This window comes from Eptatretus burgeri, chromosome 4 (genome assembly GCF_056783735.1).
Source record: "Eptatretus burgeri isolate ZD-2024b chromosome 4, Ebu_testis_v1, whole genome shotgun sequence".
Taxonomy (NCBI): domain Eukaryota; kingdom Metazoa; phylum Chordata; class Myxini; order Myxiniformes; family Myxinidae; genus Eptatretus; species Eptatretus burgeri.
In genome coordinates, this window is record NC_140964.1 from 26,824,943 (window position 1) to 26,849,078 (window position 24,136).

General features: G+C 43.1%; 1 protein-coding gene and 1 pseudogene across 1 annotated transcript in view; one reads left to right on the forward strand and one right to left on the reverse strand.

Moving 5' to 3' along the window:
• LOC147027673 (uncharacterized) overlaps positions 1 to 24,136 on the reverse strand; it is a 96,457-nt gene that overhangs the window by 59,773 nt on the left and 12,548 nt on the right. Inside the window, 6 exon segments of the mRNA XM_085877214.1 lie at positions 586 to 687; positions 3,866 to 4,038; positions 8,550 to 8,643; positions 9,257 to 9,370; positions 13,673 to 13,830; positions 14,541 to 14,772. Of these exon segments, the coding sequence (XP_085733340.1) occupies positions 586 to 687; positions 3,866 to 4,038; positions 8,550 to 8,643; positions 9,257 to 9,370; positions 13,673 to 13,830; positions 14,541 to 14,772 (873 nt within the window).
• LOC147027675 (uncharacterized) lies at positions 15,629 to 22,753 on the forward strand (annotated as a pseudogene).

Consider the following 24,136-nt stretch of genomic DNA (forward strand, 5'->3'; position numbering starts at 1 on the left):
ATGGAAGCCATTTTCTAACAGCGATATATCCTGAGACGGAAAGTCATCAATCCGGCCTGGTACGATGAGTGGGACAGTACGTTCAGCCCATCTCCCGACGTTCCTTTTCCAAGATAACTTGTCTACTCAAATCTGTACGATGAAACTTTTCTTGAGGTTAACCATTTACAGCCTGCAATGATGCATCAATAATGTTTGGGTTGAAATATCCCAACAAAGTACAATTTGAACAACAACAAAAAAAACAAACAAGTGTGTCCCTCGAATGAAAGGCTCGTTTTGAGAGACCACTTCAGGATTCACACTCAGGGTGCTCTCTCAAGACATGATTCCCCTGTATACTGTGTTCAAATATCCACATAAAAAGTGCTCCTTCTCTCCAGTCACATTTGTCACAATAGTCTCCCAAAGTAATCCCCCCCCCCATCCCCAACATTCCCTTACTTCCTCAAGGTCAGCACAATCTATCATTTGGTTATTTTCAAAATAGGATGAAAAAACAAAAACAAAAATATGGTTTCATGGTTTCACACAATAACTAAGATCAGACTCAAAATCCATTTTTTTATGTATTTCTTTACTCACACTCATGATTCCTTCGTCTGCACCCTTTGTCATTTGGCTTTCCTCTTCTGCACCTTCTGGAGACGTCTCTGTCTCACCAATGCTCGACTCCAACTGAGGCGACTGGAAAAAATAATAATTAAAAAAAAAAAGATATCATTATATTCTTCAACAAGGGCAAAGGCAGACTTGCAAAAAGCAGTGAAGTCAAACAATACCCAATGTTGAGGTTACTTTCACTTGATATTTATTCTGTGAAAGGGCAAAACAATATTCTGAAGAAGAGGATGAGATACAATAAAGAACACCATTACACAAGGCATGACCTGAAAAAACTGCTCTGAGCAAACCTTATAATAAGCTCAGTAAAGCAACAAGAGTGAGAATTGCTTTGCAATACACATCCCCCTACTGATATGATATTTTCTGAGTCTAAAAGGGCCATAACTCTCAGAAATTGATGAAACCCCCTGAAACTCGAACTTGTCCTGTACCTTATTATAATAAAGCCATGTACCAAGTTTCAGTTGAATATGTTAAAGGGTATGGGGAAAAAGTTTGAAAAACCACAGGTGGGACAGATGGAGAACAAACCAATAGTCCCTCCTGTGAAACCGGTAGAGGACTAATAATGCTGACAGGACAAGCTGTGGTTAAGGCGCTGTCACACCTTGACGATGTAGCCAGCGTATGGCGACTTATGAAAAATTTGTCTAAAACGCTGGCACACGTCGAATATGTTATGGGTAAGTTTTGATAACATTAAGAGCATGCTGAAAAACACTGCCATACGTCGTAGTACACTGGCTTTCATCGTTGTACTTTGCGGTTGTCCTCAAATTTTAGCATGCTTGAAACTTTACGACGTATCCAGCGTATGACTCACACGTTCCGCTACGCTGGCCAGAAGTTATAGGCACGTTATGCGATTGTTGACACACATGACTTGCAAGTTACTCATAAGTCGACACGTCGAGGTAATGATTAGCGTACCCAAAACTTATTTATAACCTATGAGTAATGTGTTGTAGGCACGTTACGCGATCGTTGACACACGTCGAGGAACGTTATGCGATCGTTGACACACGTCGAGGAACGTTATGCGATCGTTGACACACGTCGAGGAACGTTACGCGATCGTTGACACACGTCGAGGAACGTTACGCGATCGTTGACACACGTCGAGGAACGTTACGCGATCGTTGACACACGTCGAGGAACGTTACGCGATCGTTGACACACGTCGAGGAACGTTACGCGATCGTTGACACACGTCGAGGAACGTTACGCGATCGTTGACACACGCCGAGGAACGTTACGCGATCGTTGACACACGTCGAGGAACGTTACGCGATCGTTGACACACGTCGAGGAACGTTACGCGATCGTTGACACACGTCGAGGAACGTTACGCGATCGTTGACACACGTCGAGGAACGTTACGCGATCGTTGACACACGTCGAGGAACGTTACGCGATCGTTGACACACGTCGAGGAACGTTACGCGATCGTTGACACACGTCGAGGAACGTTACGCGATCGTTGACACACGTCGAGGAACGTTACGCGATCGTTGACACACGTCGAGGAACGTTACGCGATCGTTGACACACGTCGAGGAACGTTACGCGATCGTTGACACACGTCGAGGAACGTTACGCGATCGTTGACACACGTCGAGGAACGTTATGCGATCGTTGACACGTCGAGGAACGTTATGCGATCGTTGACACACGTCGAGGAACGTTATGCGATCGTTGACACACGTCGAGGAACGTTATGCGATCGTTGACACACGTCGAGGAACGTTATGCGATCGTTGACACACGTCGAGAGACGTTACTTGTAAGTTACTCATAAGTCGAAACACATCGAGGTAATGCTTAGCGTACCCAAAACTTATTTATAACCTATGAGTAATGTGTTGTAAGCACGTTATACGATCGTTGACACACGCCGAGGAACGTTATGCGATCGTTGACATACGTCGAGGCACGTTACTTGTAAGTTACTCATAAGTCGAAACACGTCGAGGTAATGCTTAGCGTACCCAAAACTTATTTCTAACCTTTGAGTAATGTGCTTTGAACCTATGTGTAACATATCTCCAATGCATAGTGACGTATGTAGACGTATTTGATTGACGTCTTCCGGACGACCAACGAACTTACTGAACGTGTTTCTAATTTACAGCTACCGTATAATGGAGTAATGGCAGCGTTAAAAAAAAAAAAAAAAAACTTCCGATATTTCATCACGTGCTGTTAGGTCACGTCCGATTGCCTCTTCAGTTTGCTCATGTCTTATTCTTCGTTCCTCCTCTGTGAATATTTTCTGTTTGAGGATATTGTCACGTCGACGTCGAAACTTAAAAGCAAATGTCCGAATACATTTTATAATTCGTGATAGACTAAATAAAAAAACAAAAAAAACAACGACAACAACAACAGATATTTCATCATGTGCCTTCACGGAGCCAAGGAGAAAAAAAGAAAATGTGCCTTGACGGAGAAAATAAGTTTCGGGTATGCTAAACATTTCCTCGACGTGTTTCGACTTATGAGTAACTTTTAAGGAACTTGTGTCAATAGTCGCATATCGTGCCTACAACTTATTACCAGCGTAGCAGAACATGTGAGCCATACGGCGAGTGCGTCGTAAAATTTTCAGCATGCTTGAAATTTCACGACGTACGAGACGTACCACGAAATATGACAGCGTACTTCATTGTTTTTCAGCGTGCTCTTAACGTATACACAACTTACCCATACCGTATTTGACGTGTGCCAGCGTTTTAGACACATTTTGCATAGGTCGGCATACGCTGGCTAAATTGTCAAGGTGCGACTGCGTGGTTGACACTTCCAATTCTCAGGCGGTTATGATTTAAATCGGCGTGCCGCAGGTTTTAAACAGGCTACGCCACGAGTTTGTCGGCGATACGTGCAGCGCGCTATGCCTAAGTTAAACTATTGTTGGGCATAGGTTGTGAACGCCGACAACAGGCTAAGCATTCATTGGTACAAGTTATCTATTAGACAACGAAACGTTCTGTGCCCGTTACTAATATGTTATGCATACGACCAACACGTTATGAATACGACCAAAACTTAAAAAAAAAAAAACATCAAAATTTCAGCGTACGCCAACGTTTTACATACATTTTTATACGTTGCCATTGCTGGCTAAATCGTCAAGGTGTGACAGCGCCTTTAGGAAATGAAAACATGGACAAGGTAAAAACCAATTTGATGTTAAGATTTACTCCACCATGAGACAAAGGCTGCATCAAAACATTACTTCATAAGTGAGATCGTCAACACTGTCCTCCTCAAGAAGAGAATCACTGGAAAGACAAGAGGCTTTAAATTGTCCATCGGTCTTTTCTTCTGTATGCAACTCTCCAGCTTCATCTTCTTCCTCCTCCACCTCTTCAACAGCATGATAGTCATATTCCTCTTTGACACTGTCATCTGATGGAGACAAAGAAGCAAAACACTTAAAAAGGTATTGCAGAATGTTTTTAATTCTATTCAAATTTAGAGATGACAAAGACAAAGTAAAAAATAAATGAATAAATATAAAAACGATCTTGATATTCTCATGTTCAAGAGGATAAAACCAGTGTTGCACGCCCAATTTAGCCGTGCAGCATACCTTGGGCTATTTATTACCTTCGCATACTGCGAAAGGTTATGTATTGGTCGCTGTGTATTTATTTATTTATTTATTTGTGAATATGCATGTGTGTGTGTTTGTTTGTTATTCGCATAACTCAAAGTATTAAACCAAATCGCTTGAAATTTGGTGGGATGATGGGTTATTATCCAAGGAACATTTGATTAGATTTTGGGAACGATCGGGTCAAAGGTCAAGGTCAAGGTCACGGAAAGGTCAAATTCGTATTTTTACCATAGCGCGGTCAATTTTGATCGAATTGGCATGCAACCGATGCCAAAATGTTCAGAATTCATTGCCCAATTTGTGATGGGCGACATGACAATTACATCATTACCCTTGTTAGCGGTTGGGGGTCAAAGGTCAGTGGGGTCACGACCTTTCAAAATATGCGGTTTTTGTCATAACACGGTCAAACAAATCAAAACCGATTTGCATGAAACCCACACCAAAATGTTCCCTGTTCTTTTCTGCACACTCTCGTGCCAGGTACAAACTAGAATGGGCACTCGGTAGAACGCATACCTTTGCCTCCGCTACTTTTTACCTTCGCATTCTGCGAAAGGTTATGTTTTGGTCGCTGTGTATTTATTTATTTGTGAATATGTGTGTTTGTTTGTTTTTCGCATAACTCAGAAAGTATTAAACCGAATTGCATGAAATTTGGTGGGATGATTCGTGAGTATCCAAGGACGATTTGATTAGATTTTGGGAGCGATCGGGTCAAAGGTCAAGGTCATGAAAAGGTCAAAAACACTCTTTTGAGCATAACTTCCTTCATAATACAGCTATCGACATGCAACCACTGCCATATTGTTCCATGACGAGATACCTTTCGGATATGTAGTGTCGGATTTGACGTAACGTCATCGGAAGTGCGTCTTAATGACGTCACAAGATGACGTAAATTTTCAATTTCGATCTCATCAGTTTTGATCATCCCGTTTTGTAAGACTTACCTCAAGGACGTCACACACCAAATTTGACTTCGATCAGACTGACCGTTATGACGTTTGAACATGACGTTTTTCAATTGTGGCTAAAATGTCCTGATATTTTACATTCAAATATCTCTATAATTTAAAAAGCAAAGTCTCCCAAATCCAGGCATTAGGATCAGTCCCAAAATATCTGTTTATTGATGAACAGGTTTTGCCAATTAACTCTGTAGTCAAGGTCAAGGTCACACTCAAGGTCAAAATATACTTGTAGGCATAGCTTCAGATCTACTAGAGCTATTGACATGAAACCAACGTTAAAACGTTCAGTGAACGACGAGCTTTCGAATGGTAGTCCCCGATTGGACGTGACGTCCCCGGAAGTGCGTCAAAATGACGTCATTTTTCACCTTTTTAAATTTTTTAGTGTTTATCATTCCATTTTATTGGACTGCCCTCAAGGAGGTCACACACCAAATTTGACATCAATCGGACTGACGGTTGTGACGTCATGGACGTTTTAAAATGACGTTTTTCAAATGTGCCTGGAAAAAAAGTTGCGGCGGCGAAGGTATGCGCTCTACCGAGTGCCCGTTCTAGTTTATTTATTTGTCCAGTTTTTCTTTAAGAAGTAGTTCACGTATCAATTTGTATTCCTTCCCAAAACAACTGTTTCGCACATGTAATAAAATGAATGATGCTCCAGTATATCCCATTTACAACAGCTAGCCATTGAGCTCTTCCGCTCTCCTGAGTCCTCCAACATGGAACAACTCTTCAGGACGTGGAACGATGCTACTATGCAGGGCATCGTGATGACTTTGGGGGGTTCTTTCGACTTGATTGGAGGGAAAGCGAAAGGAAAAGCCATTGTCATCATTTGGGATTGGCAAAGCTTTGTGCAAGACCAGATTTATATATTTTTTTTGCATACAAAGTCAAGGATCGAGGATGAGCTTGACTGCGAGAGCATAGAACGGATCAGGATATAACAGCAAAAGAACAGTAGAAAGATGAGCGCTGGAGGTGGGGGAGGGGGGGGGCAAAGTGACAGTTGGGTTGAAGGACAAAATAGAGGGAGATTTGGACAAACAGGATATGTGGGGAAGAATGAGTGGTAAGGAGAGGACGCATGGGTGGACAGTATGGATACAGAAGCAAACTCTCACGAAGGAAAAACTAGAAATTTGGAAAGAGGTGGGCGTGGGGAGGATTAATGGGGAGAGGAAAGATCATAGTTTTGGATGAGGGATGATCTGGGATGGCAATGAACATTCGTCTTGAAGACTTGGAGGGAAGAAACGAGATTGAAGAACAGAATGTGGAAGTTGGTTCCAGAGTTGGGGAAAAAAGTGGAACAAGAGAATGAAGGTGAGCAGTGATTTGATTCCAGATTTTGGGAGTCTCAACACAAGGGAGTTCTCGGTGGAGTGCGTGCACACTGCAGAAATCTGAGTGGGGTGGAGGGGGAGTAAAGAGGTAGAAGGGAGGACAAAGCATTAAAAGAGCAGATCCAGGATGGCACAAAGAGCAGATGGCACATCATGCAAGACCAGAAAGCAGGTGGTAGAAAACAGACCACAGATGTGAAGCGATGTGAATGTACTAGCCCGAGAGACTCAGCTTCATCACCGAAGATTCCAATGATGTTGAAGGGTTTAGCTTGCACAGAGTCAAGCGGAGCAACGTGTGAGGCAAGGGTGACAGCTCAGAGGGGAGAGCAGTACTCCATCAAGCTGTGGATGAAGACCTTGCAGTTGGATAAGAGTTCAAGCATGCCAAGGATGGACTTTGTATGACGGAGGATGCCCAGTCAGTGTTTGCCTTTGTTGTTCAACTTAGATATGTGGTTTGCCCAAGAAATATCATCGTTGACAGTGAGACACGAAAAGTTTAGTGACAACTTCAAGAGGATTGTTAATAAAGTCGATGGGAGGGTTTGCTCCATGGTCCTTTCGGAAGGAGAGGGAGATTTGTCAGGATTGACAGACATCAAGTTTTTGTCTAACTTGTGATTCTATCAAGTCTAAATAGAGGGGAGAGGCTGCTTCCTGCCTATCTGAAGGATGAGGGATGTCACAGAAAAGGGTAGCATCATCAGCGAAAAGACAGAGGATTTTCCAGAGAGATAGTTGATGAAGATTAGGATAAAGAGGGTGCCAGGACATTGCCTTGATATGGAGAGTACATGAGAGGATTCCATTTCGGGCCACACGTTGGCTCAAATGCAGAGGAAGTCAGTAAGGGAGGCCTATGCTGCTATTGGCAGATTTCGGAGAGCAAGGGGGGTACCAGACTATCAAAAGCTCGACATATTTCTCAAGAGACGCCCTGATCTCATGTCTGACATTGAGGACGTCCTTCTATTGTTGGGAGAGCAGAAACAGCATGTCCAAGGTAGAGTGAGTGACCTGGTCTGAATCAGAATTGATCTGAAATGAGGTTGTTGGAGAAAAGGAAATAGTTGACGTCAACCGAGATGATGCATTCAATGACCTTGCTCACGATTCAAAGCAAGCTGATGTGTGTAGTTAAGGGGACCGCTTTTTGCACCTTGTTCGCTCCACCACCCAAGGTGGATGGAGGTTGTGTTTTCACCCCTGTCTGTCTGTGAGTAGGATATATTTTATTATCAAAAAGTTGGATGGATTCAGACGCAATTTGGTGGACAGGTTGGGTGTTTGACAAGGCCAAATATATTAGATTTTGGTGAAGATCCAGATGCGATTTTTAAATTATTTTTTTGTGAAGTGATTCTTCACCATTGAGATGTGGTGCCAAGAACAATATACATAATCACATGACATCTCAAAAAGTTGTTGACCAGTTATGACAAAACTTGGTGGATGAGTTTGGTCGGTGACAAGGACAAGCCGATTAGATTTTGGTGCAGGTTCGGATGCAGATCCGGCATGTCCATATGATACAAAACGTAAACTGTTCAGCCTGGAGAAGGTATGCGCTCTACAGAGTGCCATTCTCGTTAATGTAATGTGGTGATGTTGGCTGACTTCTAAGCATATGGTAGATGGACCCAAGGCAAACGAACAGAGCAGGAAGAGGATGTACAAAAGCAGCAGAGCAGGTTTTAAGGACATGTGCGCCGATGCCATCCGATCCGATCCAGTTGCAGAATCAGAGTTGAGGGTTGGCAGAAACTTCTCCACCTTCACAGGTGCATAAGCCAGTCTAAGAGGAGTTGTACAAAATGGACCAGCATTTTATTCTATTTTTGGAATGTTTACAAGGTGGAATGTTTGGAATGATGGAATGTTTTCAAGGCAAGAACACATGCATTTAAACATTTAATGACAACAAAAATGGCCAACCCAACATATTGCCAGGAGTCCTTGAGATCATAAATTTACCTCTCTGGCTCTTCCTATCACTTGTAGATCGTTCTTCCTCAATCTCAAGCGATTTCACCTTTTCACTCAATTCCTTCTCAGCAGCATCTGTTTGCTGGAAGGAGGTCATGGTGGGTGGTTATTGGTTAGATTTATAAATAGGATATGCAAGCACTTGGGCAGGAATGTGCATGAAGAATGTGCAAAAGGAATTTATTTTCAACCAATCAATGGTTTCGAAAATGCTTTCAGACGTAAAATTTGACATTTTAGCACTGGATAGTCACAACTATTTTAAATACTTTTTGCATCGATAAACATTCTAGTATCAAGACAGATTTATCAGCAATGGTGATTAAAAGATGGAGGAAAAAAAAAAGAAAAACCTTGAACAAACAAAGTCAGAAGCAGGCAGTTGAGGAGGAAGACAAAACAAAAGCAAAAAATAAATAACTAAATTATTCAACAAATAGAAGGCAAAGCAGGTGTTGCTGGAATTAGAATCCGCAGATAGTCACTAAAAATAAGCAGCAAAAGAAAGCCTTGGATCTGGAAAACCCCAGAGCAGCAAATATGGCAGTGTTCCACTGTCGCTATGGTGGAACTCTGCCATCTTTGTTATTACACGAGCCTCACAGTGAGGATACTGGATTGGAATCGGAGGTTGTGTGTTTAACTTCTACTGAGTGAGGGGGAGGGGTAGGAGGAAAAGGAGGAGGAGGATATACCTCTACATGTGCTTTGACTGCACACTCTTCTTTTTCCTGCTCATCTTCCTCTGCCGTTACACTCTCAATCTTTTGCAGCACCGTTTCAACAGAGCATCCCAGAGTCTCCATTAGCTGCGGATAGAGAGAAAACAGAAAAAAAAAAAAATGCAGCCTCTAGATTTTTGCAAATAAAGATTCTGCAATAAGAACTAAAACGGCACTCGGTAGAGTGCATACAGTGCCTTCAGAAAGTATTCACACCCCTTGACTTTTGTCACATTTTGTTGTTACAGCCTGAATTTAAAATTGATTAAAATTATTTTTTTTCTTTGTCACCGATTTACACAAAATACCCCACATTGACAAAGTGAAAACATGTTTTTCGAAATTTTTACAAAGTAATTAAAAATGAAAAGCTGAAATGTCTTGCATCAATAAGTATTCAACCCCTTTGCTATTACACTCCAAATTGAGCTCAGGTGCATCCAATCTCCTTTGATCATCCTTGAAATGCCTCAACAACTCGATTGGAGTCCACCTGTGGCCAATTCAAGAGATCGGACGTGATTTAGAAAGAAACACACCTTTCTATGTAAGGTCCCACAGTTGACAGTGCATGTCAGAGCAGAAACTCGACCATGGAGTCCAAAGAACTGTCCGTAGATCTCCGAGATATCATTGTTAGGCAGCATAGACCTAGAGAAGGTTATAAAACAATTTCTAGTGTTGATAGTTCCCAAGAGCACAGTGAGCTCCATCATAAGGAAGTGGAAAGAACATGGAACTACCACACTCTTCCTAGAGCTGGCCGTCCAAACAAAATGAGCAACCGGGCAAGAAGGACCTGGGTCAGGGAGGTGACCAAGAACTCAATGACTACTCTGACAGAACTACAGAGTTCCTTCGCCGAGATGGGAGAAGCTACCGGAAGGACAACAATCTCTGTAGCACTTCACAAATCGTGGCTTTATGGGAGAGTGGCCAGACAGAAGCCGCTCCTGAGAAAAAGGTATGTGACAGCATGCCTGGAGTTTGCAAAAAGGAACATTAAAGACTCCGAGAGCATGAGGCAAAAGATTCTGTGGTCTGATGAGATGAAAATTGAACTCTTTGGCATGAATGCAAAGCGTTACATGAATCGAACACCATTCCTAGCATGAAGCATGGTGGCGGCAGTATCATGCTATCGGGATTCTTTTCAGCACCAGGGACTGGGAGGCTTGTAGGGATGGAGGGAACAATGAATGGAGCCAAATACAGGCAAATCCTTGAGGAGAACCTGCTTCAGAGTACAAAAGCCCTAAAATTGTGGCAAAGATTTGTGTTCCAACAGGACAAAGACCCCAAGCATTCAGCCAAAGCAACACTGGAATGGCTTCAGAATAAGAACGTGAAAATCCTTGAGTGGCCCAGCCAAAGCTCTGACTTGAATCTCATTGAGAATCTGTGGAAAGACTTGAAGATTGCTGTTCACCAAAACTCTCCATCCAACTTGACAGAGCTTGAGCAAATCTGCAAGGAAGAATGGGAGAAAATCCACAAATCCAGATGTGCAAAGCTGATGCAGACAAACCCAAGAAGAATCGAAGCTGTAATCGCTGCCAAAGACTTCTACAAATAATTGACTCAGGGGGTTGAATACTTATTGACGCAAGACATTTCAGCTTTTTCTTTTTCATCAATTTGGAAAATTTCTAAAAACATGTTTTCATTTTGTCATCATGGGGTATTACGTGTAGGTCGGTGACAATTTTTATTTCAATTTAATCCATTTTAAATTTAAGTTATAGCACAACAAACTGTGACAAAAGTCAAGGGGTGTGAAGAGTTTGGCAGCCATATTGGATTGAAGAGAAAATATTAAAATATTAATTAATGTTTACTCTGGAAATACTGCAACAAGAAATGTGAAACTTCAGTTTTATGATGGAATAGTCATGTGGAATAAAGGGTTCAAATTTCAACTCGATCGGCCCCATGGTTTGGCAGCCATGTTGGATTGAAGGGGAAATATTAAGTAATATTTATGCTGGAACCACTGTGTCAATATAGGTGAAACTTCAAAATTATTATCTAGCCGACATGTGAAACGTAGGTTTAAAATTTCAACCTGATCAGTCACGCGGTTTGGCAGCCAGAATTATTTCATGATTTGAATCTGAGAACTTTTAGATTTTTTTTTTCCAGAAGACTCACTTGGCTGCACCTGCATGCGTTTGAGGGTACAGGAATAGCAATTCAATTGAAACCGCCAATGTCCCCAGGAAAAAGGGCTGACTGCATACGGAATACATAGATTGAACACTTTGTGCTACCCGGTTCGTAACGTGTCAGTCCCGCGCTGTATCGAAGCAGGGCTGTATTTGGATCACTATTAAATAATGTTTTCTCTGAAACCACTTATCCTATTGAAGCGAAACTTTGCGACTATCATTTAAGTCTCATGTTGTATCAAATGCGGACGTCTGAGTACCCGGTCATCACTACCAGCAGTTATAAAGTGGCAGTTCTAGTTATTATATTTCTTCTTCCTTTTTGTTGGTAAATTTTTGTTTCCCATCTGCTTTTGTAGCAATCCTCTTTGGGAACATCAATCATTCAAACTCCTGGGTTTCACCATCAGTCATGATCTCTCTTGGGCAAGCCACATTTTAAAGTTGGCCTCCAAAGGCAGACAGACTGAGCATCCTCAGTCATGCAAAGATCTTCCTTGGCACATCTGAAGTCCCATCCACCGACGAGGATTTCATCCGCAGCTTGATGGAGTACTACCCTCCTGTCTTGGCTGGCTCCCCTGCCTCACATCTTGCTCAGCTTGATGATATGGAACCAAGGCTTTCAACATCATTGGATTCTCTCGCATTAATGCTGAGTCTATCACTTCAACACCGCAGACAGGTTGATGGTCTCTGTCTTCTTCCACCTCATTTCTGGTCTTTCACCCTCTGTCCTCTCCGTGCTCTGTCCCCCACAGGTATTTGCAGGATGCATGCGGTACACCAAAAGTCCCCTCCTGGTGAAACTGCCTAAATCCAGGATCACTGCTCACCTCCACTCATTTATTCCTCTTTTTTCCACCTGTGGATCCAACTTCCCCACTCTCTTAATTCTCATTCATCCCTCCAGGTAATCAAGACATCTGTTCACCACAATCTCAAGTCATCGCTCGTCGAAAACAATATTCTTTTTTTACCCTCGTTAACCCCATCCAAATACCTCCTCCTTCCAATTTTCCAGTTTACCCTCCGAGTTTCCTTCTGCATCTATCTTATTCACCCCGTGCCTCATCTGTGTCCAGCATGTCCACCCCATGCATGTGTATTTTGTGTCCTGTATAAGTCTGTTACATCCTGGTCCGTTCATTGTGCTAGCTCTTCTTTGAGCCGACACGATGTATACAATAAAAATAATTAAACGTCCTCATCATCATCATTTGCACCCGTTAAACCACTCCCCACCCCTCCAAAAATTTTGCTTATGTATCCATCTTGTTCACCCCTTGCTTTTACACCTACCACTCAGTACCTGCATCCCTTGTTTGTCCGTCTCCGTCAACTTTCTCCCTTCACCCTGCTATTGGCATTTCCCTTTTCTCTTGCTGCCATGAGCATAGACAATGTATATGAACAACAACAACAACAACAAAGATTGCCACATCCACTTTGGAACTGCGCTCACGGTTCGGCTCATCCTCGACGAAGATTTACATTGCTTCTTTAATAAGTTGAAATGCTTTTGACAAACATTTTGTTGTTCACATATGTGGGGGGGGGGGGGGGATGTTGCAATGGTTTGCTTTTCTTCTTCAGTTTGTATTTCCGGTTGCATCAAGCCCTCATTCGTCAATTATCCTGGAGACTCAAGCATAATCGCATCGTTCTCCGGCATAAAAACGCCAAACAACCTCCGACTTCATTACAAAACTCATTGAATTTCACCAAAGGTGGACAGAAGTTACATTTTCACCCATTTGTCTGTCTGTGAGCACGATGTCTCAAAGTTATGGACCGATTCAGCCGAAACTTGGCGGATGAGTTTTGAAGGTGACAAGAACAAGCCGATTCGAAGAAGCAGATACGGCCCATCAGTCGGATACAAAATATAAACAGTTCAGCCTGGTGGAGGGAGGCACACTCCCGAGTGCTGTTATAGTTGTCCTCGTTTTATTACTGCCAGACTCATTGCTATCACTTATTGAGCATTTTTGACTCATCTTTCTATGGTGTTGAATCACACTTCAAACAACATAAAAACTGATGCGATACAACTGTTCAGAGTCTCGACGACAAAGCAGTTCGCTGTGGCCTGCTGGCAAACAACGTAACAGGATATATGTTGCCTATTGTAACAGCGACGTTATCATGAAACAACATTGAGAAAAATCAACGTTAAGTGAGGAATTACTGCAGGTAATTTTCTAAAAGTCAAACATACCTCTTCTTCTGATCCAGGCATATCTTCCATTTCAAAATCATCCATTTCAAGTTCTTTATCCTCATCATATTCTTCTTCTTCTTCTTCCTCCAGCACCGCTTCCTGTTTCCGTTTGCTTCCCTTTCCAAACAACTTGACAGGGGAAGCTTTGATCTCTGCTGGACACAATGATGTGCAGTGAAGCTTTGCGAATTCTCGAGAAATGGCAGTGTTCATGGAAATTCTAAAGATAGCATGTGAAGGTGAAATGTAAGAAATGTAAAAAATCAAAAGCAAACGGCGTCGGGAATCCTGCAACTTAGCAATAGAGTTCCGCACACAAAATGATATATGCATCAAAAAAACGCTGGAGGATTGCATTGTGCATAAAACATCCACCCCTGTGTACGTACGTACACACACACACACACACACACACACACACACACACACACACACACACACACACACACACACACACACACACACACACACACACACACACACACACACACACACACACACACACACAAAGCTCATCCCATTTCAACACGCTGAGATATGAGAGCAAATAACCCCAAAACGCGAATGCATGCACAATTAGTCTTTGGTGGCATCATGGATGGTTCAAAATGGAGATGACACAGGTCTCAACCAGAAGTCTTCTGAACAGCTTGCTGTTGTGGCAGCAACCCACTACAATGTCCCGTTTGGACTTGCAAGTGTGACAACGGTAATCTGTGTCCCACCTGTTACTTGTCTGTCCACACACCTTGTGGACAGTTTATTCTTTCCCAATTGATGGCGTGTTGGCTTCTTACACAATGCCATCTTGCTCTTTCATGAACCCAATTAAAAAAAAAAATAATAATAAAAACTAACAATTTACCATCAGAACTTGAAGGGTTTCCGAAGGATGACGGTGAAGGAATGCCAAGAAGGAGTTCGAGGATCCATGAAGGCAGGAGGCGGCTGAGCAAGCGTTCTACATTACTGAGACGTTTGCGAACATGGCAGAGACGACGTTCTGTGCCTGGAGATTTGGGAGATCTCACACCATGCTCCGGAGAGTCTGGAAAGGCTTGGAGGAATGCACCACTCAGCCTTTCCACAAGAACAGCCTGTTGGGAGATTGGGGGAAGGCAGGGAGGGAGATAAACATTGAAGCGGAAAGTCTTTAAACATGTTAAAAGTCACATAGCTGCAAAGTTCACTTTATGACACAAATCAGTGGGTTCACCAAACCACATGACTGATGCCATCATGAATTCCCCCCCCCCCCCACCCCAGCCACTGCCATACAATATAGCCCAAGTTTACCCTCAATTTTCATACTGATTGGATAAAGTGTTCAACATATGCAGTCATGGCATCATAACGAAGTCACTTATGACATCATTGAAAAAAAATAATAATAATAAAAAAGTTCACCCTCATGCCCCATGTAGTCCGGTGGCTTTGCGTCAATTTTGGGCAAGATCATGACACGCTGGATTAAAGCCCCACATTTTGCACACTTACTATACAGGTCCCAGAGAAACATTCAAGAGGGTGGTGCCTGGTCTGGGGTGCCAAGGTCAAGGTCAGGCTGAGGCTGAGGTCAAAGGTCACATGGTGTAATACTGTATAAATACCACATACAACAGGTTTTTGTTAATCTGGAAGGTTTTCACCTTGCCGCAGTAGTGCAGAAGTTGTTAAATGTGGGATTGGAATCAGTCGAGCATGTTTTTATTCTTGTTACGTTCCCACGCCCTCCAAAAATGTCACTTTTCGCCAAAAGTCAATGTTTTTTTTGTCATGAGGCCAAATTTGCCCCAAGTATATTCGATCGCAGGTTTATAATTGAGGAGCAATTAACAAGTTTGCCTCACCCTGGCTTTTTTATTTTTACCACTCTGTCTGGAATTGCTTAAACATAATATATGTGCTTGTCTTGGTCTCTTTTCAGGAAGACGAATATAGATCCCAAGCAGAATGGATTGGGAAAAGTGCATAATATGTGGTTTGAAAGATGGTGATTTAAAGTGTCCTGCTGAAAGGTCAGATGGAGAAGGACTAGCTTCATATGATGATTTCCTGCAGAATGTGGAGGGATTTCGTGAACTACAAGCACTTCCAGTTGAGTTAGCCTACAGCGGATGTGACACTGCTGCTGAACTTCTTGAAAATCGTGCAAAATGGCATAAAGCATGTAAACTGAAGTTTGCTAGCTTGAAGCTTGAAAGAGCAAGAGATGGAGAGAAGCGAAAAAGTACTGAACAGGATGAAAGAAAGTCTAAACGCCAAACACATGAGTCATCTTCAACTATTAAAGACTGCATCTTCTGTAGAAAAGCTCAAGGCAAGCTGCATAACTGTTCTACTTTTGGACTGGATATGACACTCAGAGATATGGCGACAGCATTGCAAGCTAGAATTGCAGGAGGTGATTTAGTAGCTATTGAAGCTGAGTATCACAATAAATGTCTAACAGCCTTCAAGAATCGCGATAGAAGTATGGAAAGAGAAAAGCAGGAAGACAATTGATTGATCCACATCCACTATTGATCAGAAAATGATGCAGGCTCGAGTGTTTGCAGAGCTGGTTTCTTATATCGAAAGCAGAATTGAAGACGGAACTCACATATTCAAACTTTCCGAGATCCATACATTGTTTGAACAGTGACTTGACATTCTCGGTGTCAGAAAAAAAACAATCAATAGGTCAAGGCTCAAGAATCAGCTTCTTGCATACTTTGCAGCTGACTGCCCAGAACAGATGGGCAGAACACTCTCCTTGTATTTAATGAGGGGCTTCAGCAAATTTTGAAGGCAGCAATGGCATCACGTGACTTTGATGAAGAAGCTCTCTCCATGGCCAGTGTAGTGAAAACAGTATGGAAAGAGATACCTCATGGTGAATTCTTTAAATTCTCTGGCACATTTCCCACTGACTGCCAAGAAAGTTCAGTTCCCACTTCTCTCAAAACACTGGTACATCTATGCTTCTGTGTGGAAGCAACATCAATGACCAAAGCATTGTACATTCCCAGGCCTGTCTCTCAATCTGCCAAAATATACTCTTTAACGACAAAGGAAAGGCTTCAAGTGTGTCCAAGTCACGCCACACAAAGGACCGTCAGCCTCCCCTTCCTCTATATATTGGTTTGAATGTACACACACTTACACGCAGTAAGAAAATGTTGACACAGCTGTATGAGATGGGCATGAGTGTCAGTTATGAACGTACCTTGGAGGTAGAAGACTGGCTTACCACCGCTGTGTGCCAACGCCTTGAAGATGATGATTCAGTGTGTCCTCCACAGATTCGTGATGGTATTTTCACAGGAGGGGCTCTCGACAACATCGACCACAACTTGTCTTCCACAACAGCCCAAGGATCTTTCCATGGGACAAGTATTAGCCTCTTTCAGTTCCCGACTGTCACCAACCCTGGTACCAGCAGATCGGCTATCACTGTTCCCCCCCCCTGAACATACCGGAACACCTCTCCCAGACAACTACTGCATTGTACCAGACGCGGCTTGCAATATTGATGGTGTAGTTGTGTCGGAGGCTGGTATTTCTGGCATTGATACCCACATCGACAGCCATCTTGAAGAGGCCAAGAAAGAAGAAGTGCAATAGGTCCAGCAGAGTATTCAGATCCTCTCCAAAAAGATACAATATGTACAGACGAATACATCTCACGGGCTGCATACCACGCATCGCGTCAACCAGAGCCTACAGACCCGATAGGCATTAGTGCCCTCTTACCAGTCTTTCTGGAGAAAGCTGCAACCATTTCAATGGTTAGACATGAAATGACCATTATACAGCGTGAAACAGAAAAATGCAATCCAGGACAGATACCAGTCATTGCACTCGATCAACCACTCTACGCCCTGGCTAAGTATGTGCAATGGACGTGGCCACAGACATTTGGTGAAGCGTCTTTTGTTGTCATGTTTAGAGGCCTCCGCATAGAAATGGCTTTGTGGATGATGGTTGGAGACCTGCTTGAAGGAAATGGTTGGACGACAGCTCTGAGTGATGCAGGTGTTGCTTCTGCAGGAACTGCAGACCCCTTCATTCATGTAACTCACTTGACAAGGACGAGGCATGCCCATCAGATCAGCACACTTTCCCTTGCCAAACTGCCGCAAGATGCATGCCGAGAGAAGCTACACCCTCATGATGAAGCAGCCTTCAATGACTGGAAGAAAGAAATGTGTGCAAAGAATTACACCTTTAACATAATTCTGCGATTAGAAATCCTGGTCCTCATCTTTGTTCGTTCTCATCGTGAGAGAAACTTCTCACTCTTCATTGCTGTACTTGAGACATTGACCCCCTGGTTCTTTGCCTTAGACCACCCAAATTACGCTCACTGGATTCCTGTGCATATCAGGGACATGAAATCCCTACCCGACGGTATCAGAGATGACCTACAGAAGTTCTGGGTCTTCCCCAAGACACAAAGAAAATTCTTTCCCATGCCGCTGGATCAAGCACATGAGCAAAACAATGGACGAGTGAAGGACACTGGTGGAGCAATTGGATTGACAGAGAACCCTGCAGCGTTCAAGAGATGGATGGTGTCAGGTCCTGAACAGGCCAGACTACTCTCAGTTTGAAGACCAGTACACCACTCACGAGACTACTGACACCCAAAACCATGAACAGGGGGCTTCAACTCAAGAATTGGTCAAGACGAAAGTCAATAAGCTCTGTGCAACAATTTCATCGATGGGTAACCCTTTTCTGGGAGATTCACAAGAACTCATGAAAATCGACAGTCACAATTGTCTTGACGAAGCTGCGGCCAATACCCTGCATACAATGGAAGCCCTAGGGAAGGACCAGTATAAAGCTTATGTTAAGGACATCCTTGTGGAGAGGACTGTGTCAATCCATAAGCCAATCAAACGGAATTGACTGCTTCTTTTCAAACAACTTCATGCTAAAGGCTTGTAGCAAGGTATTATGTACACATTTAGGACACGGGGACCAAAAAAATGAAAGTCATTGTATGATTAAGTTTTGCATATCATTTGTGAGCCAACATCATGGGGATTCAGGATCTATTTGGGCAGAGCTTAATTCTTCCTCTTTCTATTGCCCTGACAGGGTCAAAGTTGGTTTTCAATTATCTGCATCAAGGAACCACTCATATCATTCTAAAATTGGTCTGATGGTTTAGATATGTATTAAACACTAATTGGAAACCACATATATGGAGAATATTTGGTTTACCTGATATTTCACCTTGAGCAAAGAGGTCAAGGTCATATGAAATTAACAAATTGATCATTGTTCATTCAGGTCATAAATATTGTTGTTGATTCTCACCACTCCGGCGTGCGGGCACCCGCTTGTAGCTAATGGCGGCCGCGCTCGCCCACCGAACGCAGCAATCCAGATCAATGCCGAAATCCAGCTACGGGTGTGTTTTTAACCACACCATAAATCAGCCAACTCTTCTGTCCACGCACGACAGGGTTGATCGCCGAATTGTCTATTTACCTAATTATTCGCGCAGACAGAAATGCCAGGGATCGACACCTCGACAGGACCCGTATGGACACGGGCCACTTTCAGCAGCTCACGCAGTTTGCGATTGCCGAGTGGTTTATTCTCGCCAAGCCCGTCGGACTCGATTATCTTATCGGTGTTAAAAAAAACAGCTATTATTCCGAACGCAATTACGGCAGCTCAATGGAGGAAGGGACACAACGAACAGGTGAATATTCAAACAATGACATTTATTTTTACACGTATGCAAGCAATGAATGGGGGTAAGGGACAAGACACGAGCAAGAAAAACCTACAGCCATTGTCTATCTATTACATACATGCACTTAACAATTCTACTTATCGGACAAGGCGCCACAGACTTCCATGCAAAAAAAAAACCCCCAGAAAAGAACAGGGAGAACAGGGCCCATAGGCCTGTAATGTTCCACGGAGCTGTGAAGACGAAAGGAGCTCCGCGAGACCGTGCAGGTTACCTGCCACCCTCGTGGTGACTCACTGGGCGACCCTCAATGTCTCGTCGTCAATATGGCAGCTGGTGTAATGGTGACTCGGTTGGTCCAGGCCTTGCTGTGCGGCCTGGTCAATTGGGCCGAGCCAACGACGCCTCAGAAGAGAGAACGGGCCTTGCTCATTTAGAGTTGATGCTCTCTTCAGAGCCCGCCTACTCCTCAGCGTCGCTCGGACCGTCCCGGGGCCCGATCACCTCAGACCGTTATGTCACTGGCTGGCGACTTCTCTCCGGCTGCCTCCACCGACCCACAATTCTGCACGGCACTGCAGGCTTAGCTGGACTCCAGGCTCCAAACTCCGAACTGCAGACTCCAGACTGCCGACTCAACGCCGAACCCAGACCTCAACTCTCCGGACTCCAACACTCAACTCATCTCTCAGGGTTTCAGCCCAGCCTTTTGTTGGGTTTGGGGGTTGCGTTTGGTCTTTTACCTTCGACCTTTCACTCCCCCCCCCCCGCTGGCTCCACCCCTTTTGTCATTCTGATCCGATCTTGCCGTCAAACGTGGACAACGCGGACGTGGTAGGAATCACCGGCTTTCGCTCCGAGGGAGTCCTCGCATTGTCGGCGGAGATTCCGTTAGTCTGTGGATGCCGTTGCTGGTGAAAAGATGGCGGCGTTTGTGGAGATGAAGGTGAGGAGATGTTGTTCGTTTGTTGATGTTGTTTTTTGGGGAAAAGACGGCGGCGTTTGTGGAGATGAGGGTGAGGAGATGTTGTTCGTTCTGGCGAAGGTGGTGAGATGTTGTTTAAAATAAAGATAGGAAAGAATAACACTACCTCAAAGGTTCACAGCCCGGCACACGAACAATTCCCGTTAGACATTGGTGGGGAAATCTAATCTGGACACAGACTTATCGACATCACTGATCTCTGGGAAATCTGAATGGTGTTCTGTGAATTTCCACAACCGTAACAATATATATGCACATAAACTTAACCATAGAAATACATGCTGTGATGAACCAAACTAACATCTTGGGATTAAAAGTGCATATTTCTTTAAAACGTTACGTACTTCCTAACGACCTTTGATGTTCTGTATACTGAACACAAACTGGCCTTTGGTATTGATTTTTATATCATAGGGCCATCTTGGTAAACTTATTCTATGGTTATAAAATCAAGCTTATAGCTACCAGTAATTTTGTATCAGCTTGTTAAACGCAATTTGTTACGTACTTCCTAACATTTTTGACCCAATCATGGAAGTGAACCCAAAAACTGGTATGTCGTAATGATCCATGTTGAAACTTGCAATTTTAAAACTTCACTTTATGCAGAAGTAAATTGCTATTTTAAGATGTTCTCTCAGATGCATTTCAAATTTCTGGAATAAGATTTTGTAAGCTTCACTACGACTGGGGGAAATTTTGCAAAATGTGAGATTTTACACATTTGAAGGTGCCAAGATATGCAGAAGGTCATAAGAAATGTACTGTTTCGAGGAATTGTTCTATTCTTATGTATAATGATATATATCAAACAAAAAATGCATTTTCAACCATTTTGGACAACATATACAATCATACATGTAACCCATTTCTAAAAAAATGAGCTATAAAAATGGAAAAAGATAGCCTGTGTTTGGATAAAAAAAAAAACATGCTTTGTAAGCAACTATATCCAAAGGACCCAGAGCAAAGTATACATTTTATGAAAGCACAGACACTTGGGCATTATATAACATTAAGACTGTTTATCTTATTAAAACTGGGTTCAATTTCTGAACTTTCTCCTCATTTTGGACCACAGTGTACACAATACCATGCTGCAAGCCTAAATCGAAATCAGAGGAAACAGCAAATGGAGGACATCAAGAGCGACTACAGTCTCTTCAGCAAGCTGTTCATCTCTAGCCAGGTTCGTGATGCCGATACGGACGAGTTCTTTTCTCATGAGAATCATCCCTGGCCCCCATCCTTGAGTCAGCACGGTAAACTCCGACTGCCAAGCTCTAAATCGCAGTTACTGGATCTCCTGAAGCCCAGCTCGCAGCAAGTAGCTCCTACACAATTTGATGTTAAAGCGTTTGATGGCCCAGCAGTAGTGCACGCTCTTCCTTGAGGTGACGCTACAACATTTAGTGACTACAGTGCTGGAAACTTCATACGCTGGACCAATCACCAGCTTCGAAGCTGCAAGCGGATGGACATTGTATGGGACACCTACAGGGAGGGCAGCCTGAAGGATACTACTCACGAGAAGAGAGGGCAGTGCGTGAGAAAGAAAGTCGCCCCACAGACAAAGCTGCCTGGAAACTTTGCTACGCTCCTACAGGAGTCCAAGAACAAGGAAGAGCTGTTTGCTTTGCTGACAGAGGAAGTTACCGCCTATGAGTGTCCATCACCTCTGGACCATCAGTTGTGTCCAAAGGCAGCAGTGAACCTATGCCAGCAACCAATCGTGAAGAGGCCGACTCCAGAATGTGCCTTCATATCGCAGATGCTTTACAAAAGGGTGCAAAGACTGTTATGGTCAGCACAGTGGATACAGATGTTATGGTCATTATGGCTGGTATGTTCTTTGACCTTCTCGAGAAACATCCTGATGTTCAGCTGTGGGTAGCATTTGGAAAAGGAAAACACTTCAGGTTCTACCACATCAACTCGGTGAAGGGAAATCCAGAGCACTTACATTCTTCCATGCCTTCACTGGGTCAGATACTACATCACAGTTCAATGGAAGGGCAAAAAACGTCATCTTGGGAGGCCCGGAGGGCATTTCCTACAGCTACTGAAGCCTTCCACTTCCCTATGCAGTATCGTTTCAGGCCAATGTCGGTTGAATCGCCTCTCTTCAAAGTCATAAAACAATTAACCTGCATTTTGTATGACAGCACAACCTCGTCTGAAAGCGTCAATGACCTGAGGAAGAAACTCTTCACCCGCAAAGTACAAATGATGCAGAATCTCCCAACATCTCAGGCTGCTCTGATCCAGCACACAAACCGGAGTATATACCAAGCTAGCATCTGGTTGATGAACCTGAAAACTGAGCAGAATGTCCCGAGTCCTGATGCTTTCAGTTGGACTAATAATGACAACACATGGAAACCACTGTGGACAACAATACCAGAGGCCGCAAAATGCTGCAGACAGCTCATCAAGTGTGGCTGTAAGGCTGAACCACCATGCTCAAGGAGATGCACATGCAGTGGTACAGGCTTGGAGTGCACAGCACTCTGAGTGCAGGGGAAGTTGCACTCGCTGAGTGTGGAATGTAACTGCTTTCATTAGCAGAACTCAATTGGTCAGTTTTATGCAAATTGTAACGAATAAGGGTTGGTGCACGAGTACAAAAGGTACTTTTGAAGCATGACTTACATTTTAACCTTGATCATATACATTATGACGTCATTTGGATTTTTCTCACAGGTGGTGGTATTTTTCCCCAACAGATAGTCATCACGTAAACCACATAATTACGAGTTTTTCATGTAGTAAGATGTTGTAAACAGAGCTCAAACATTATTTTTTATCACATGCATGAATTCAGATACAGTTATAGAGGTACACTTACGTAAATTACGTCAATGCTGACAACTATAGGTGACAGTAAACCTTTTGCAAGTGTTCCCACGATGCACTATACCCTTAGAATAGTGTGTGATGGGAAGACTTGCGAAAAGTCTATCGTGGGATGGCATTTTATCAACTATGACGTCAGAAACAGTAACTGTAGCCAAACTGTAGTTAACAGTTTAGATAGTGCCTAATATTTATCTGATGAAAAATCTCTTGCAGCAGTATCCTCATAAGAAACATATTGAAAAAAGGTCTCATTGTAAAATTCAGTCAGCCTGGGATACAATGTGACAGCCATTTTGATTTTATGCAAATAAGTTATCCAAATATTTTTAAGTTATCTTGTGTGGTTCTTTGTATTTAAACCTCCTAAATCGCCCTTACATGCAATTTAGTAGTATTTATGTGGTCAGAAATGCTATTCAGGCGGCCATTTTGACCTGGACATGGCAGACTGGGCACCACCCTCTAATATGCTTCCATGGGACCCAAACAACCAGTGTGCAAAGTTAGTTGCTTTAATCCAGCGTGTCGTGATTTTTTCGCAAAGCCAACGGACTAATACGGAGTACTTGACATGTGCCAAATTTCATTTTTTTTCCCTTGCTGCAGTTTCAGAGATAACAGTCCAAAGTTTTTCCAACATGGATGCCACACCTCGTGACCTACGACGTCATAATCATTAAAACATTCGACATGAATAGTCACACCTATGGTGAAAATCGAATGTCAATCAGACATTCGGTTGCAGAGAAAACAGAAAATTAGCATGGATGGACATACGGACAGACAACCAGAAAACAATTCCTCCGGCGACCTCGTCAGCGGAGGCGTAGAAATAAAATAAAATAAATAAAAACAGCACAGACATAAACCCTGGCCAAATTGCCTGAAATTTGTCAATCACAAGCGAGATATTACAACAGGT